Source organism: Vitis vinifera, chromosome 18 (assembly GCF_030704535.1).
Source record: "Vitis vinifera cultivar Pinot Noir 40024 chromosome 18, ASM3070453v1".
NCBI classification, from domain to species: Eukaryota; Viridiplantae; Streptophyta; class Magnoliopsida; order Vitales; family Vitaceae; genus Vitis; species Vitis vinifera.
Genome location: NC_081822.1, coordinates 3,563,591 through 3,582,693, shown reverse-complemented (window position 1 = coordinate 3,582,693; position 19,103 = coordinate 3,563,591). Strand labels below are relative to the sequence as shown.

Sequence of the window (19,103 nt, the reverse complement as noted above, 5' to 3'; positions counted from 1 at the left end):
TGGTGAAAAAAGTAGAGATAAAATCAACTGTCACACCAACCAATATGCGAGCATAAGAACCTAACTTTTCCTTCTTTAGCTTTATGTGGACATAAAGAGACCAGCAGAATAACATTGGCATGGCTTTTTCCTTGTATTTAAAGCAAGGGAGGTGCCCAAATGTAAATAAAAGCCAAGCAGTAATCCTAAACTTCCATGGCACAAGTACCAGGGTCTCTCTCTACTGAAACAGAGGCGCTGAGCCATTTGATGAGCCTGGTGGAGGCCTTTCGGGCTTTTGATGGAGACAATGATGGGTTGATCTCTGCTGCAGAACTGGGTGGAATCATGGGGTCGCTTGGCTACAATCCGAGCGAACACGATGTGAAGACAATGATGCAGCAAGGAGACACTAACAGACATGGGTTGCTGAGCATTGTGGAGTTTCTGAAGATGAACACCCAGGACATGGATCTAGGGGTCCTGGGACCTTTCCTCAAAAATGCTTTTACACTTTTGGAGGCAGGTGTGGAGGAAGACGACAAGGTGACCGGAGAGGAGCTGCATGGAGTTATAGGGGATATGGAAATAGAGTTATCTTTGGACGACTGCCAGGGTATCATTGCTGCCATGGATGGGGATGGCGATGGATGCGTTAGTTTTGAGGACTTCAAACTCATAGTTCAATCCCTCCTCTAGATCATTCCCGTGTTCTATATGCTTAATAAACAACTAGTAATTACCAAATAATACTCAGCTCAAGTTCCTTCACCCGTGTGCTTATATTGTGAACATCTGAGAATTCAATAACCACCTTTAACTAGAATTTAATCTCAAACAAGAAATATGAGGGTCGGATAATTTTAGTAATTCAACCATCAAAATAAGGAAGCATCTTTATCACATACTTGGGTGTTTCTTAAGCTCACATTTGAGGAGGTTGTGATACTAAACTTAGTAGTTTAGAATATAAGTGATATATACTCTCTAATCTCTTTCCCAATTTTCGATCCTAACAAGGCAAATCACATTATGAAGTGCTTCCTTTGAGTGTTGTCTTAATAATTTCAATATATTGAACAAGGCAAATCACATACAGGTTTATAAATGTTTCAATAGGATTATCTAGAATTTTAAAAATTAATAATAATATTATATTTAGGGAGGAAATTATTTCATCCTCAAATTAGTATAAATACGAAATTTGTTTCATTATTTCATCTCCTAATATGAATAAAAACATTTAGAGATAAAACAATTTCATTGCCTAAACATGAATAGTTTTCAAGATGAAATAATGTTGTCTCCAATTATAATGAAAACATTTAGAGATAAGATTTAATTGTTACTGAAACTATATGTTAATATTTCAAAATGAAAACATTTTCTCCCTAAATGTAAGTGGAAATATTTTGAGATAAAATTATTTTATTGCAGAAACTCCGTGTTAACATGATGGGGATGAAAATATTTCATCTCCTAATGTATAAAGTAACATTTAGAGATGAAATAATTTCGTTGCCTAATGAAATCTTGTGTCACCAAATAGTTTACTAGTTATTTGAAAATCTAATTCTCAACAAAACATCTTACTTTACGCCACAAAAAACACTCGTTGCCAAATAGTTTTGGCCATGAGATTTCATTTCATCATAGATACGTTTTCCTAATAAAATGTAATTATTCATCTCCAAAACTATAGGGTGATACAATTGTGGAGACGAAATGTTTTGACAAGAAAGTCTTTTGGTCACAAAAGAAATATTCTTAGAGACAAAGCATTTCATTCATGATCATGTAATTTGTTGTAATGATTTACGACTTTTATAATGTAAATGTTAACAAGTCTAGTGTGAACACTAATTAGTTTCCCTTTTTTCTCCATCTTATTTGTAAAGGTTGTAAGTGTTGATGTTGTTGCTCTAAGTACATCATTATTGCCATTATTTTATTGTTATTTTCTAATCACGGTTTCATTGTATTTTTTAGGTTCCGAACTTTTGATAGCTTTATTTATCAAAATTATCCCAAAACACGATATCATCGTTGAGATAAAAAGAGAGTTCTAGTATTTCTAAAGTTAATTCGGTTATAAAATTTTCTTCGTCTGCAATAGTGATTGGTTTATGAGTTGTCTTATTATACAATTACTAATTAGTGTAATTGTCTTGTACAATAGTTGAAAATTCATATTTATATTCTTGAATATGTACAGAAGTGTGTCAACCATATTTCAAGTAATTTGGTGAAAGGAATTCATTGGGCAATTGCTTTTGAAGGGGAAACCTTGTACATTCAAATGCAAACAGTCTGAATTCCTTCAAAGGCAACCCATCTATGAATACCACTGATACGGATAGGATGCACAAATGTGCATAGGTAGTTGTGATTAAGGTTAAATCAATAAAAGGATTCCTCTAGTAAGGAAGACCCACGTTTACAGAGAGGCTTTAAATATGGTAGGTGAGAGTGAAAGTGAAAGAAGGCATCTTCCTGTGTTCCAAGCTTCCTCTTCGTCATGGAATATGGCGAACAACTTTATTTGCCATAGGATTTTTATACATAATATAGGATTTGTGTAATAAAAATATCAACTGGTGTTACTTGAGAATGGTTTTACATTTGACATGTAATTTATTATTATTATTATTTATGGTCTTAAGGCATACTAGTGAATAATTCACAAGAAATTGGGCCGCCATATCCATTCTTACCCAGTCGCTAACGGGCCAGAAGCCCAACTAACGTAACTGTATAGTGTATAGTCTATTATAAAGCTGATTTCCAGAAGATACAAAGCAACAACAAGAGTGGGGGTTCAATTCCAAGTTCCAAGTTCCAACCACCCAGCGCACGGCAAATACGTGGATGCTTGATTTTATAATGGTAACTTTTATTTCGCAACCACCCAGTGTTGTTCTTGACTTTATGAAAAAAAAATAATGGTAAGGACCCAAAAATGAACGCTAGTGTTAGGGTTATTATAGACTTAGCGGCAGCACTCTGCATTCTGATCTCTAGTTGTACTTCAAAGATCGCAGCCTAGGCTCAACCAAGGGCTAACATGGCTGATCAGGGGCAGGAGGGAGGCTGGAATTTCCGATACGGTGGCGGCTCGTCGAGGGACGGGAGTTGGGAGTACCGTTGGGGTTCTGGTTCAGGTCCTGGAGGTGCCAGTTGGGGCTTCGGCGCGGGTTCTGGCAGGAGTGGTGGTGGTGGGCCTAGTGGATTTGGGTTCGGATGGGGCAGTTCTTCTTCAGGTGAGGGTGGTACTGGTAACTTCGGATTTTATGGTGGCAACTTTGGGTTTGGCCCGTTAGGGGGCGGTGGTGCCAATTTCAATGGCGGATTCGGGGGTGGGAGGAATCCGACCGGACAAACAGGTGGGCATGGAGTTGGGGGAATGAATAATGGAAACAATAATCCAGGAAATAGAGCTGGCGGAAACCGTTCTTGAACAAGTGCTGTATGGATTATAGTTGGCTATGTATGTAATGTGTATGTGTATCTTGTTCTGCTCTCTATGCGATGCCAACTGCTTCAATCCGTCTCTAACAAATATTCCATACCACGTAAAATAATTTTGGTAAGCAGAAAAAGTGGATTTCAAGTGGGCTCGATATGAGATTTTATAGTAATTTTGGTCAGGATTTTGATTTCTTGATTGCAATTTATAGGGGCTGTAGAGAGACAATTTTAAAACCCTGGGAATTTAAGAAAATAAAAGGAATAATAATTCATTTCAATCGAATTCCTCATTGAATTCATCCATTATGGTGTGAAATGTGTATATTAATTACAATATTAGGCCATTGGCCCCATCAAGTCTACAAATACTTATGATGTGAAGTTATTTTAAGTGGCCAAATAATGTTACCATGGGTGTCTATTATATGGCACAACATCAAGGCCTATGATTCTGCAAATCTAATAGAAATGCCACTTTATTGATTAGATGAAATAGTTCATCTTATAAATACGAAAAATAAGTAAATAAATAGAGGTAAAAATAAAACAAACATGAATTCCCGAAGCACGAATTTGAATCTGTTGAGTAATTGGTCATGGGAATCTCAGGCGGAAGTTTGTACTAAATGAATTTTGGAAACAATGAAGTCAGGAAGCGAGATGAGAAAATATTTATATTTTTAACGCCCGATTTAAAGGATAAGGGATTGGCTACCTCTCAAGTTGTAACTGGCCTTGCTCTTCACTCTTCGTCTTCTGTATTGAGAGAAGGAAGATGGCTCAAGCGCTTGCGACGCCTCTCGCACCCTCGCTCTCCCTCATTTGCAACACAAGGAATCCTCTCTCTCCTTCTAACAATCTCTCCTTCTCCACCCCTGCACCTCCTAAGGTAATTTTCTTTGTTTTTATTTTAGGGTTTTCAATCTGTTTCTTTTTCCTCCGTTTGGTTCCCGAGAATTTGTGGAACTCCCAATTCATTCGTCGATAAATTTGTTGGGCACTCCTGTGCTGCATTTCTTTCTCGCCTGAACCAAACGGAGGGCTTGGGTTTCGTGTTATGTGCTGGTCCCCTTCTTTTTTAGGGCTCATCTGTTTTCTACAGTTTGGTGGTCTGAGTATCAAATGCGCCCGTGTTGGAGGTGTGGAGATTCCCAATAGCAAGCGAGTGGAGTACTCTCTTCAGTACATCCATGGGATCGGCCGGAGCCGATCTAAGCAAATCCTCTGTGACCTAGGCATGGAAAACAAAATCACCAAAGACCTGTCCGAAGAAGAACTCATCACTCTTCGTGACGAAGTTTCCAAGTATATGATTGAAGGCGACCTCGTATGGTTCTATCTCACCAAATATTTAGTCTTTGCATTTGCTTTCTCTCTCTAATTGGTTTGAATTTGAGTGTTACAGAGGCGATTCAATGCGCTGGCTATAAGGAGACTGAAGGAGATACAGTGCTACAGAGGGATAAGGCATATACAGGGCCTGCCCTGCCGAGGACAGCGCACCAAGAACAATTGCCGGACTTTGAAGGGTAAGCGAGTGAGCATTGCAGGAAAGAAGAAGGCCCGTTAATTAATTGATCTCTGTGATTGGTGAAATGTTTTCTGTATTTTGCATATCAAGTACTTTGTAGCAAAAATTCAGATACTTTTGTTCTTTCTAATCCAATTCGATTTCTGATCTTGGGAAGTATGTGATTGATGAAATATGATCTTGTAGTGCAAATTTGATGCTTTGAATTAGAGGAGTCCATCATCTGAAGTTACTTGTGTTGATTTTATACTTGTAATTGGGTGAGCTTCATCTTTTGAAGTAGCTTTTGTGTTGATTATTTCTGATCTTTTGAACTTACTGTAGTGTGTGAAATTCTAAAAATCCTATATACGTACAAACACACTAGAAGAACCTTCTGCACTGAATCCATTTGTATGTATTCGTATCTTGCCAATCATAGACATTAGCTATCATCTCATTCTCATTGTCATCTTAAGCCATTTGGTTTGACAGTGTCATTTCATTGTTGTTACTTCATATTTAGGTCTGCCATATTGATCAAATAAAGCCTTCTTGTCAGCAAGAGGGGCACCCTTGACATTTCTGCTTGTTACTTCATATTTAGATCTGCCTTACAGACTGATCAATTTACATGTGATTCAACACAAGTTAAATGGTCTAGGTGAAAGTTGAATTAAACCTCCTATGATTGTGATTTACATATCAAGAGTCACCAATTGTTCTTTTGCTGGTTCTATATCAATAATATTACTTGCATTCAACCATGTCAATTGTCTTTTTGAAACTCATCCCTTCTCTAAAACCACATCTTCCTTGGAAATTTCGAGGCAGTTCAATTAAAGCACGAGTAGGGTGCAACCTCATACTAGGGTTGGCAATTCGTATTAATGGATTGTGTTTGTGATGTGTCAAAACTCAGGCCTTCTATTACATAGGTTAACTCAAACTTGATACAAATAATCACTATGTTACTTACATAAACGCAAATATAATATATTTTATTTAACCCATTTAATGATTAGGCCCTCTTATTTTATTATGAGGTTGAATCAAGTCTTATATAAGTCTGTGATTAATGTTTTAACCATATGTGTTCATGACTCAATTGATCTATTTATTTGAAAGTAAATTTAGAATGAGTTAAATATTTTAAATCTATAATAAATTAATCATCATGATTATTAAATTGGTCAATTCAATTCAAATATGTGTAAGGTAGGTTAATCCAAAAACTATTTATTTAATAAACAAGTTATGTAAGTTGGCACAAATTTGATCTTTTCCTAATTATAATCAACCCAAACCGTGAAAAGTGGATTGAGATTGAGCCCTGTCGAGGAATCGTATCAAACTTTACCACCCTACCATACCCCATAGTACTTTTTTCATTCCATTACAACTGAAACTTTCATCATTATTGGCCATATGCAAACTCGATTCAATGGTAAGGATAGTTACATGCAAGCCCGTTTTAGCAAAACCTCAGCCCAGCCCAACAAGCCGGACCGTAGTGGTCTCAACAAAGGGATTTTGGGCCTGAATATTGCAGTCGAAATCCATTGAACCAAATCATGAAACATCCTTTAGCAATCTGTCAACTGGTGACCACTAACCAATGGGCACGATGCATCACGTACTTATGGTAAATAACACGTAGAACACTAGGCCGACCCCCTCGTCGGATATTTTTCTTCAAATATTATTTTAAAAAATATTATTAAGATATTATAATTTATAAATAAAATAAAAAAAATACAATGTGGAAGCCCTCTTGTAAAAAAAATGAATTTGGTGTAAAATACCAACTCAATGTGTCAATACTGATCTTGGAAGGTAATTTTATTTCCACCATTTGAAGAAACAAATAGTGCCACTTCTGGTGATTTGGATTTTCAAAATTTTCTTTCTTGATTCACTCCCCCATTTCTCTCTCGTGCCTGCCCTAATTTAAAAACCCTGTCGTTGTTGCCCCTCGAATCAGCAATCCACAATAACAAAACCTAAGAACCAGAACTTCACTAAACCAAGCAATCAAAGATGCAAATTTAGCAATAATCAAACCGAACCCATGAATCCAAACAGCCTTAAAACTAAAATCAATACATAAAGAACAAGCACACCTCAGAAAGTTGGAAACTCCTAAACCTGTAAGGCCAGGAAGACTACAGGATCAAAATGAATCGTCCATATTAACTAAGAAAAATAGGGTGTCAAAAGCCCAGCGTAGAAGTCACACTCACAACCACGTCCCTCTGTCACTCAGAATAGAAAAGGGTGGAGCTTTGACAAAAAAACGTACGGAACTTCAGAGATTGAATATTTGGTTTAAAGAATGTCCTTGACAATTCTAATAACATATCTATTAATATAAATTTATTCACTATTTTCTTATTTTTAATTTCATACAACGCAAAATTTATATATATAACATGCCTTATCGATCTCTTTTTTGTCTCTTATCTCTTTTTGACCAAAATTCCTTTCTTCATCATGGAATATATGTGTACAAAGGCAATGGTAAGATTCTCATTACCTTATCATCATAGAATATTTCTACTGGTCAAATGACCCTTAGCAAGGCAAAGGCAATAACAATTACTTTGCCTTCAACCAACATTATCATGACGGGATTAAGAGTGATAATAATTTCTATAATGCTATAGTGGCAAGTATTGTAAACAAAATCATACAAAAAAAAAAAAAGAAGAGGTGTACGAAATAACCGTGGCAAATGTATTGGATGGATATCAAGTGGTTGATATTATTCCTTCAAGGTTAAAACTTCTTATTTTAGATGGTGAATCTATTAAACTAGATCAACTATTAACGAATAATCCTAATGTGAATGGATTTGGTCAAGGAAATGTTAGTATGTGCTCATCTATCAATACCTATAAAATGGTACAATAAACAACAATCAATCATCATTTTAACATTTCTTGAAGGCAAAGAAACAAATTTCTCTTAACATAATCAAATATTCATTATCATCGAATGATTCAAATGGTAAATCCCCTCATTACATTTTAATGTCAACTCAAGTGTAAGCTCAAAGTCTCACTCATAAGTACAAACAGGAAAATGTGAAGCTTTCTTAAAGTGTTTAAACAAGAACTCCTTACTCAACGGTTATGCCAATCGTGGCAATTGATATTGCCTTAATAGAAGTGTAATTGGTTGAGATGACTCAAGCCATTACTATAAGCACAAACATGCAACAATGTCACCATATAAGGCAACCTTTTTGTCAAGCAATTTGTGTGATCCTTTCCAAGAAAGACCTTTAATTGATACAAAGATTTAGAGTCAAAGTACATCAATAGTTAGGATCAAAGATAGTGAGCTCTTGAACAATTTCTACAACACTCACAAAATTCTGAACATATGATAGAACTTACAAACACAAAGCAGTGGAAAGATGAATCTACAATTAGTTACATCAATGGTTGGTGTTTGGTGAGTTTTAACTACAAAGATAAGTTATTAAAAATATAAGTGCTAGAAATGTGCACACAAAATACTTGTAACAAAGCAATCATTTGGGTTACCTTATTCCCATGTACTTATAGTTTGTGCTCATGAAAAATAAGAAAGTTGCCCATTCAAAGATTCCAATTATAGAATCGAAAAATATGTAGCTTATTTTGTTCCACAATTCAATCAATTGTCACATGAAAATTGTTGACCTCAACTTGATTTCCTAATTCTTCATCATAATTCAAAAGTGTCATAAGAAAAGGAAGTGGGGGGTGTGCAAATCATCATGCATACAAAATGAGGTGGATTGAATAGAACCTAGTGTAAAGATTAACTAAAAGCATGCAAACAAGAGGGTCGTAAGTGACACATGTGTCCTAACATAGATTAAGGACAATCCTCCAACACCCTTAATAAATGAACTTTTGAAATAATATAATAATGTATAAAGTTTTGGTGACGTATGAACTCTGACATGCAATGGCATCGTTTGATCACACATGTAGTGGTATTGCTTATCACACCTCAATTTATCAATAAATCCTTTTATAAGTTGATGGCAATTTCAAGGATATTACTCTTTCATTCATTCATCTTTAGTCTCCCTTTAATTGTAACTAACTTCTATTTTTGACACATAAGCCAACAATTTAGAGTGAACAAATGAGATATTGCGACTAAATACTCCACCAATGACCAAGAAAGAATTTCATTCAATTGCATATAATACTTTATGCAAGCAATGAATAAAAGATGAATCAATTATACATTAGATCTTCTACTATTACTGAGATTGATAATGAATAGTAACACTTTATTTTGAATAATAAGTGGATGTCTTCGACATCCGACCATAACAATGAGATGAATCAATTATATATTAGATCTTCTACTAATGTTGTTTCACATCAATGTTCAGTAAGGTAACGAAAAAATGGAGGAAAAGGGGCATAGAGCCGAAAAAAATTTGTTGTAAGGAGCAATAAGAAAAATAATAATACTCATCGTATATTAAATTGTTATGAGGGAGTGAGAAAGGAAGGTCCATGTCCTTAATTCGATTTACCGCTTAGAGAACATATTAGAGACCGAGATAAACATTCTCATAATTATGTAACACCTATTGTTTAGGACTAAACTCCTATATAGGATCAACGATCAACCATCCACATCATGGAGACACTTATTCGGCCTTGCACACATTCCAGTTCTATTAGCACTTGACAAAGGCCAAAGGCAAGTTTGATGACAAGACAAGAGAGTGCACATATATGTTTGGATACAATCATTTCTCATGTTATTTGGTTTTGTCTTGATGATACCATTAGTGACACTTCAAGGGCACTTGTATGGGGAGTTTTTCCTGGTAGTCGGGGATTACGTAGAGAGAAAAGAACATTCATTTGAATATAGAAATCAACGGTGGAGATAAGAAGCTACTCAAAGGCATTTCATAACAAACATGATACACGTAAAATCACATAGCCTGGAAGCAGGAAAATACGTACAACACAAGGCACACGAACCCACGCCTAAGTCCAGTCTCTGGGATTGTGGCACCCACTCCTCAGCTTTATCTCTTGCTACCAACAAAAACTAATACTCCAGCCCAGGCAAATATCCCCGCCCGTGTTTCCAATTCACCCCAGACTGTGATTGACCACACTAAACCCTAGGGAGAGAATGAAAACACTGGTTACATTCGTTCCAAGTTTTCAACTACTACACTTATGCAAACTATACCCAACCCAAGAACTACAACTACAACTACAACCCAACCCCTAGACATCCTGTACAGTGTCCAACGTCCACTTAATGGAGAGAGAGAGCGAGAGTGTACAAAACGATGATAAGCCATCGTTTCGTTCTTCAATGTTTCCTCATGGATTTGTTGGAAACAACGCGTCTACCGACAATCCGTGGTGTGGTTATGGCGGTCATACCATCTCGAGGAGGAGATAAAACAACCGGGAGGTAATCATCTGTGCTACACTCGAAATTCGAATTCCGAAAATGTCCAACTAGCGCTTCTTTTCCCTGCTTTGGAGAAGCAAAATTGGATCAATGATTGACGGAGAAAGATTTCACCCATCAAAAAGATAAGATATTTCGAGAAATCGAAAAAGATAATGACACAGGATGAGGAAAGTGTCAAACTTCAAGGAAAATAAACAAAATCAAAATAAGAGGAAAGTATAATAAATATGACAACACCACCGTCACCTGGATTCTGGCGCCTGTGATTTCACATATTTTCTTGGTCCCGTAAGCCGCCCATGTGGTGTTGTGCAAGTATTTGCAGATCCTAAATGCGGCAACATCTGTGGTGAAGTTCACAAATGCGTAGCCCTTATTGCTGCACTTAAACCTGAGAACATATATAGGCGCAAGCTCATCGACCAACATGATATGGTGTCACTACATTGTAGAGCAAAGAAAAACAATGGTGCAGTTGAGGAAAAGATTGTTTTCCCTCACCTAAAATCCATGGGCAAGTAGACAAAGTCATACTCAGTACGAAGCGAGTCACATCGCAACTCCGCGTTTCTGTTCTCTACTTGGCAACACTCATCGAGTAATTGTAGCATATCTTTCCTACTGCATAACCATTAACAATGATTTCAACAAAGGTAAAAACACATTATATCAATATCGATGCATATATGCAAATGAACAATGCAGCTGTATGAATTTGTATAAATAAATCAATCAAGTGGTGATCTGATGTAATAACGCATGGATGCATGCATGCATGCCGAGAGATCAGCATCATCAAGATTTGGGCAGACAACATTTCCTGAATAGTACAAATGGGTTCGGACAGACAGTAAAGAATGATGCAAGTGAAACTACTGATGGCTTCCGTTTATATGCTTTTTCAGTCTTTAGAATAAAAAGGGGCAGAACATGACAGACAGAGATAGCCGGTGAGAAGGTAAGGAGAGGCAATTGAAAGAAAACAATCAACACTTTTGGATTGAAGAATCTGTGTTAAGAGATTGACCAAAACAAGAAACAAATGTTGCAAATCAAGCTATGTCATGCGCAACAGGGAAAACTATGACTGCAAAAAAGAATTGGTAGAGATCAAATTTAGGAGAAATTGACGAGGAATAGAAGTGATATCTGATGTTAGGAAGGGGGGAAGGAGATGGAACCTCATTTTGTTTGGAATATTTCTAATCATCACAGTAGTTTTCCCAGATAGAGAAAGTTCAAAGGCATTGACATCAGAGGGAGGCAAAGGATCATCTCCACAACCATCACCGTTCAAAAACTTTCTGGCCCTCCAAACAGAGGTCCCATTTTTGTCCCCGCCTGCCATAGAACTCCTCCTCTGCGACCTTTTCAATCTCGGTGCAATCATCTTCTTCATCGGAACCCCACTTACTTTCCTTGTCTCACCTCTCGAAGACACCGAATCCCCCAAATCCTCCATCACTTCAGTGACCGAATCTTTCGTAGAACCCACATAGGTAATGGGAAAGTCGCCACTAGGGTAAAGAATGGAAGAAGCTCGCAGGTGCAGCGGTTGATGATGAAACTGTGCACTGTAGCAACCCAAACCGGAATATCTCAACAGTGGCAAGGAAACAGGCTGATAAGCGAAATCCAGCACCGTCGCCGCTGCCGGCAGTTGCATCCTTTCCTGTGTTTCGTACAAGTGATGTGGAAGATAATAAGCTTTCAATGATTTCCATGGCTGGAAAGCATGTGCGTTTGGGTTTAAGGGTTTCGACCCTCTAGGGTTTGTGTTGAGAAGCTGAGAAGCCATGGGATTGCAAAATAACAAAACGGTGGAAGAAGAAAAAGAAGAAAGCCGATTTAGAAGACAAACTGATCAGAACACCGGAGTTATACGGTGGTGGTAGTGGTGGAGGTTTGGCTCAAGGAATGATTCAGAATCAGAGCAAGTAGAGGAGTAAGGTCCCTCAATCAGACGGCGGAAATTGGAGTATAGAATGCCAAAGGCGTGCAAGGAAAGATGGCTTTTCGTATCATGGCTGGGTTTTATGGATAAAAAATAGAGAAAAAAATCTGAGTAATGATGAAAATTGGAAATGGAGATTTCTGATAGCATCCTCATTAAATGCTGCCCCCATCACAAGACAAACTGGAGTTAGCATTGGCGGCGTTTTATGAGAGAGAAGAGTTTCATGCATCCGCTGCGCAGACTTGCCTGCATTCTCTCATCTTATCTTTCCCTTTGAATTTGATATGTGAATAGATCCCATGAATTTAATATTCTACTCCCCCAATTTATTTTTGGGTACTTTCTTTTCTTTTTTTACATAAATATAATCTTGCTTATCATTCTCAACTTATACATAAAATAACTGCTAGTTCAATTTATATTCTAAATAGAAAAATAAATTCACAAAACTATTTTCATTGTGGTTGATAAGTTAATTTAATATATTCATATGATTTTAAAAGTAATTAAATATATTATTATTTAATAAAATATTAAAAATAATTTAATATTATCATTTAAATTAATAAATAATAATTAAAGTAATGACTTTTTAAAATCTTTATCATCATATTTTCGTATTTTTTTTATTTTGTTTGTTCTCATACCTCTCTTACTTAATAAAAATAAATATGAAAATAGTAGCATAATAATTTTAAAAATTAAATTAATTTTAATAAAAAATATTATTTAAGATTAGGCTTGATGACCAATTAGGAAAAAGTTGAATATTTTGAAATCTAATAGTTATATTTTTATGTATATAAAATGATCTCTTTTATTCGTGAGAAAAAAAAATTGATAGATTGAATCTTGTATATTTTTATTTACATAATTGATTTTATTTTTATATTTTTTCACTAATATGTTTACATTAGAGCTTCTCTTGGCACCGGTGATTGCCTTTGATTGCAATATTTGTGCATGCAGATTGCAGACCATAAGAAACATCGGGCAAACACATTGAATGTAGATATTTGAACAGGTAGACCAAATACAACTGAAATGAAATTCCTCAGTTAGATTATTTTTTCAAATGAAATTGAATAAAATATCTAAACATTTTACAACTTGATTTGAATATTCGGGAGTGAAACTTAAATCAAGTTAGGCTGCCACAAAAATTGTACCATAGACGTAAACTGAAAAGATTTATTATACATGAAAAATAGTCGAATTCAAATAAGACCCATGGTTTTAAATTTATGTAGATACTGGTTGAACTGAAGTGGGGTAGCTGCAGCTGATGATGGAATGCTTCAGTTCCAGTGGAATCCAATGCCAAAAATTATGGCCTCAACCCAACATCAAAGCAATAAATATTTTTGCGTGTTAGTTTATGTTGGAAAGGAGAATAGAGAGAATTTGGACGAGCTATTAGCATTAAATGGGGAATGTACAAAGGAATGGACGTTTCATAAATGAAGAAGGGTTTGACGCCGTTCAGGATCACCGAGTCGAGTAAGCAAAATCTCCAAAGTTGGTGCTTTTCCTCTTTCTGATGGTACAACCCGAGTGCTTTTCTTTTATCTTTTTAATTTTTTTGCTCTCATCCTTTCTTTAATAATAGTCTTGGGGATTGCACAAATGTGTATGTTATCTGCTTCTCAACGGTTATGGACCTTATGTTACGGTAATTTTCTTCTTGAGCCATGCAAAACTCAAGTCACAGAAACACAGTCTCTGATCACTAGCACCAAGTCCCAACCAGTCGCCCTTCTTTGTCTCCTCTTTATCTGAGATCTGCAACCCCTTGTGTCTCTTTTACTACATTCATACAAGATGGCTATACCTATATTCTGATGCTGAAACCACAAAATGCTGGGTTAGATTTTGATCCGAGGGCCTGTGGTCGTGGGGTTGACCATTCCCTTTCTGGCTTAAGCACTTTGGTTTCTCACTTGTTCCTTGCCTACTGCACCTGCACCTCCACCTCCTGAAAGCTTTAAACCATAAAAAAAACAAAAGAAAAACCCTAACACCCAGTACTATTGCTGCCATTGTTGGTATTTCATATAAGAAAAAGAACATTGGTCAGTGAGGTTTCTCTCACATTGAAACAAGAGTCCTTTCATACATGCAATAGGGCATTCCGTGTCTGGGGAAAAATTCCAGATTTCCACCATGTCTAGTTTCATTTTTTTGGCCTAGTTCAAATGAATATCAATGGTAGTCACAGAACGGTAATTTCGTAAGCTACAAATTGTCATTCACCGCTTTTGGCGACTCGTGAGCTTTTGTCGATTTGGAATGTCGTTTGAGAATTTCACTTTTATAGTAATGCTGGCTGGGGGCCTGGGCATGACATCAACGGATCGGTCAACGCCGAGAAGGGGTTGGTCATTTTACTAATTTGAAAATTTGAAACAAATCCACTTACTTTTACAATCACGTGATGATAGAACAGCAAAAGCTTGAGAGCTTACTGCTTGTGCTAAATGGGTCTATGGATGATGGGAGGCCCACTTTAACCCACAGGAACCCTGATTATACGGCCCAGCCCTCCTGTAGGCCCATACGGAGCTGAATGGTAAAAAAATACATAAAATAAAGGAAATTAATATTAAAGAATTAAAAAAATAGGGTATAGGATAGAGCGTGATGATTATGAGTTCAGAGGATGTGACAGATGGAAGATGTGATGGAGATGGTAGGAAAGGAAAGGAAATGAAATGAAATGAATGATGTGATGAGTTAGTATTGACGGGGCATTGATAGATGATCGGATCATGGAGATCATGGGCCTTAGATCCGCTTCATTGGTGCGTGCAGAAGGGAGAGGGCCGGGCCCGCTCTTGCCCTGGAAAATGGACAAAAATGGTGAGCAAGTGGGGCCCTCTTATCCTAGGGCTGCTGCTCAGTGATCAGTGATCACTGATCACTGATCACCGATCACTGGTCACTGCCACAAGCCCCATATGGAAATGGCGCAGCTGTAAACCCTGATTGAAGATGTTTCTCCCAATCAGCCTACTGTCACCTCTGCCCATCTGTTTACTCCCACTCTGTTTCCCATCTGAATGGAAATCATATCCTCTGTTCTCTTCATTCTGTTCTCAGCCTTTTCTCCGGACCATCCTAGCTATGCTTCAAACGCCATGGTGCCAGGTTCTTTTCCCTTTTATTTTAATTTATTTTAGTTGTTTTAAATCAATTATTCTATTTTTGGTAGTAATAGAAAATTGTGCAATAAATGTGAATTTAAAATTTTGAAGATTAAAATGTCTTTTTTTTTTTTTTTTTTTCTCTTTTGCAATTGTTACAGTTGGCCAACTAATCTTCATTTATGTCTTATCCTTAGAAAGGGTTTCATCACCTCGTTGTTGGTTACAACTGTCTGATTGGCACCGTCCTAGAGCCTTCTTTATGGTGGAGTAGATAGGAGCGGAATTCTTGTGACAGAACTTTACCCATCTACTTTATAAGAAAATTAGAATTATTTATGGAATATGTAATCCAAACTATTGATTAATTGTTGGATTATTCAAATCATTAAATTCACACCCAAACATGAAATTTCACAAGGGTTTTGAAAATCACAACTTAAATTTAATGTTGAGCTCATCAATTTGATGCCTCCGATGATGCGATGTTGTTGGGATGAATGAAAGTGTCAAGGAGATAAAGAGGTAAGAGCGTTGAAATTTGAATAGAGAAGTAGTTGACAATCGAGAAAGCGATTTAGAGAATGGGTGGGGGACAAAGTGCAAGCCAGTCTGCTTCCTCCTTTCGTGACAAGTCAAAAAGATTTGCAGAAAGGCTATGAGATACAAATGATATTCTTCACTATAAACCAAAAAACAAAAACCCACCGTATCAGAATGCACGCCAATTTGTCCTCTTTGCCCCATGCTCACTCGTATTTCCAAAAGCACCAAGAGAACAAATCCAAAAGACTAGCATTCCCACACCTTTTGCTATCTCTCTCTCCCACTCTCCATGGATTCTCAGAGGCAATATTACAGAGCCATTTTGGCATTCTGTCCACCTCCATATATACCAATTCTTCTGAATTGGCGCCCACAAGCGTTTGGAGGCGGCCAGGATGCCAAATTGGCTCTGTAAATTTCTCTCTGAGAAGCCCTCACAACAGTCCATGCAAGCGACGGCAGTCTCATCATGCAGCACCAAGTAAGCAAGAGAACGGGGCTGAAGAAGACAACCATCTACTTTTCTCCGCAATTTAAAGGTTAATTACTTCTTTCCATTTCCCTTAGGCGTATGCTTCTATTTTATTGCGTCAAAATATGCCTTCTTTTTCCATGGTTTTTGGTGGGTAAATCCGTTGCCCGTTATCTATATATACTATGTAGTTAGTATGATGAATCCAAATTTATAGTCGCTCGGTACATGAAGAGATGGTGATCAGGATATGTATATAAGAAACGGGAGTGGTTGTTAAGCGTAAAGGAAGAGGTCAGGATATCAGCAGAGAATATTAAAGAATCCAACAATGGCAATGCGTAGCTGAGGAAGAAGACAAAAAAGGTGGAGTAGGTGAGGGTTGAGGCAACTATCAAAGACCAATGTGCAGAGCATGCATGGCCCATTATGTTGAGAAAGTTCAGTAGCGTGTATGGGCCATTAAAGTTCAAAATTTAATTAATTAACAAGGTGAAGTGAAATATTTGGTTTTGTTGGACGGTGAAATTGAACCCACTGCCACTGAGGGTGTGATGGTGTCGCCCACAAATGTTCCTTGTACAAATCCGAATTAACTTTATCAAAAGCTATTCAAGGGTTTGATGATTGCCAACTCCACTGGCCTCTTATTAGTTTTGTACATTGGATTCCTCGAAGCATTAAGGTAGTGAGGCCTGCACTAACTTTCTATTTTTCATTGCTGCCCTTGTCCCTTTTTGTCATCGATGGTGTTTTAGAATTGGTGCAATATCAATACTGCCATGAACCACCTTCAAGAGAACCCCCTTGAAATTTTATCCTTTCAATCCATAAATATTTTTTTGCAGAGTATTTTCACTTCACCGTATTTTATCTAATATCAATTGAAAAGAAGTCTTTCTATCATCAAAGCATCATTAAAATTGTGGAGGCGTGAAAAAGGCCTTTCTATCTTATCGATTGTTGTTATTGTTAGTGGGTGTTCGGTGATTTAACTTAATAATTTTTTACAATTTGATGAATTTAATTTAAGTTATTAGATAGATTAAACTTTGATAAAATAACTTAATATTATAATTTAAAGTAAAAAAATAATTTTAAATATTAAATTAAAATAGTTAATAAATTCTTAGTCCCAATTTCTTTTACGTTATTTATGCATATTTAATGAAAATATATTTAATAAATATGGTTCTATGTTCTAAATATTTTTATAGTTATTTTATATATAAATACTTAATAAATATAATTACTTAATATTAGTGAAAATATAAATATTAGTTAAAATTAATGAAAATAAATGTCAATTTGATATTTTAAAATAAAATTTAAGTTAATTTTATCAAATGATTTTATATTTAAAGTAGAGGTGTTAGATGGACACGCCCCCCCCAATCTGGCCCATACCCCAACACACATCAAAAAACCGGGCCAACCCTAGCTGACCCATTTACTGTGGCAGATTGAGTCAGCACAACCTGCTACTTTGGGTCTGGGTCTAAGGGCGCCATCATCTCGGCCCATTGTGCCAATCTACTTGGTTCAATTATTAATTTTTGCTTCTTTTTTTTTATTGCATGTCGAATATCATTTTGAGGGTTGGACAAGTAAATTAATAACTATAGTGATACAATTCTCATTTTTTTATATAATTTGTTAAAATATTCAATAAAAGAATGATATTTTTTATATTTTAATTTCTTTTATATCCCAACATTTTAAATTTATTGTTATTATGATCAATAACAAATTCAAATATGATTTTTTTTTCTATTTTAAAAAAAAAAATTTGAAATTTTTACTATTTTTAAATAACAAACTTGATAAATATAAAAAATACAGACTATAATTATATAAGATGTAACAAAAATAATCTAAATCTATAGAATGACTTGAAAAAATAAATTAAATATTAATAAGGTAGGGCGTCTCCCTAAACAACCCATCAGTATGGTTCATCAGACGGCCCATTGGCACAACCCAAGGGCTTAATACGACACGATTATATTAATATCATATCACTTTTTCTTTTAAAATTATCCTCTTCTATAGATAATTTAGACCATAAATATTCTAAGTATTGAATTAATTAGTATATTCTGCATTCTAATTGTCTTTACAGAAAGTTGAGTTGGATTTGGACCTCACCGAATGAGACAGGACTGAGCAGGGAGTCCGACTCCAATAGTGGGTGGCCCAGGTTTTATATGATTAATTGGACATCTAGCTTTATCTGGGCCGGCCTTACATGGCCCGGAAAACTGTGATGGGCCAATAAAATTGTTATCGGGCCTTCTTCTCACATAGTTCAGTTCTGGGCGGAGCCCAAAAGCATTAAATGAGATTCCTCGACCCTTTTCCCTCACGATAATATGTGAAGGTAACCTAACATAATATAGAAATAGAGCCATATATATAAGACAAGTCCTTATAGAATAGTATACAAAAGGGACCCTTGAGGCGATCGGGTAGACGAGTGTATCTATTGACGCCCACAAGGGTCACCCCTTCAATTAGTTGGATGGTCGGATGATTGGGTAGTTGCAATTTGATGCAAGTGGGCTGCTCCTT

General features: G+C 36.4%; 4 protein-coding genes and 1 non-coding gene across 5 annotated transcripts; 4 read left to right on the top strand and 1 right to left on the bottom strand.

Moving 5' to 3' along the window:
* Window positions 1-150: 150 nt before the first annotated feature.
* Window positions 151-750, top strand: LOC100259145 (probable calcium-binding protein CML29). The gene has a single exon (XM_002285796.4). It carries the CDS (start codon window positions 196-198, stop codon window positions 676-678), a length of 483 nt encoding a protein of 160 aa, XP_002285832.1. The 5' UTR covers window positions 151-195; the 3' UTR covers window positions 679-750.
* Window positions 751-3,043: 2,293 nt separating this feature from the next.
* Window positions 3,044-3,436, top strand: LOC104882590 (uncharacterized). Its single transcript, XM_010666602.1, has one exon. It carries the CDS (start codon window positions 3,044-3,046, stop codon window positions 3,434-3,436), a length of 393 nt encoding a protein of 130 aa, XP_010664904.1.
* A 626-nt stretch (window positions 3,437-4,062) lies between these two features.
* Window positions 4,063-5,137, top strand: LOC100254016 (small ribosomal subunit protein uS13c). The gene is made up of 3 exons (XM_002285797.3): window positions 4,063-4,336; window positions 4,550-4,774; window positions 4,853-5,137. The coding sequence occupies exons 1-3, from the start codon at window positions 4,223-4,225 to the stop codon at window positions 5,015-5,017; spliced, it is 504 nt and encodes a 167-aa protein (XP_002285833.1). The 5' UTR covers window positions 4,063-4,222; the 3' UTR covers window positions 5,018-5,137.
* Window positions 5,138-9,867: 4,730 nt separating this feature from the next.
* On the bottom strand, window positions 9,868-10,916 carry LOC100855348 (protein MEI2-like 7). Its single transcript, XM_059734835.1, has 2 exons — window positions 10,661-10,916; window positions 9,868-10,474 (listed from the first exon to the last, which is right to left on the bottom strand). The coding sequence occupies exons 1-2, from the start codon at window positions 10,841-10,843 to the stop codon at window positions 10,307-10,309; spliced, it is 351 nt and encodes a 116-aa protein (XP_059590818.1). The 5' UTR covers window positions 10,844-10,916; the 3' UTR covers window positions 9,868-10,306.
* A 5,456-nt stretch (window positions 10,917-16,372) lies between these two features.
* MIR394C (microRNA MIR394c) lies at window positions 16,373-16,474 on the top strand. The gene has a single exon (NR_127843.1). It is a non-coding gene; the product is annotated as a microRNA MIR394c (primary transcript).
* The last annotated feature ends 2,629 nt before the right edge of the window (window positions 16,475-19,103 follow it).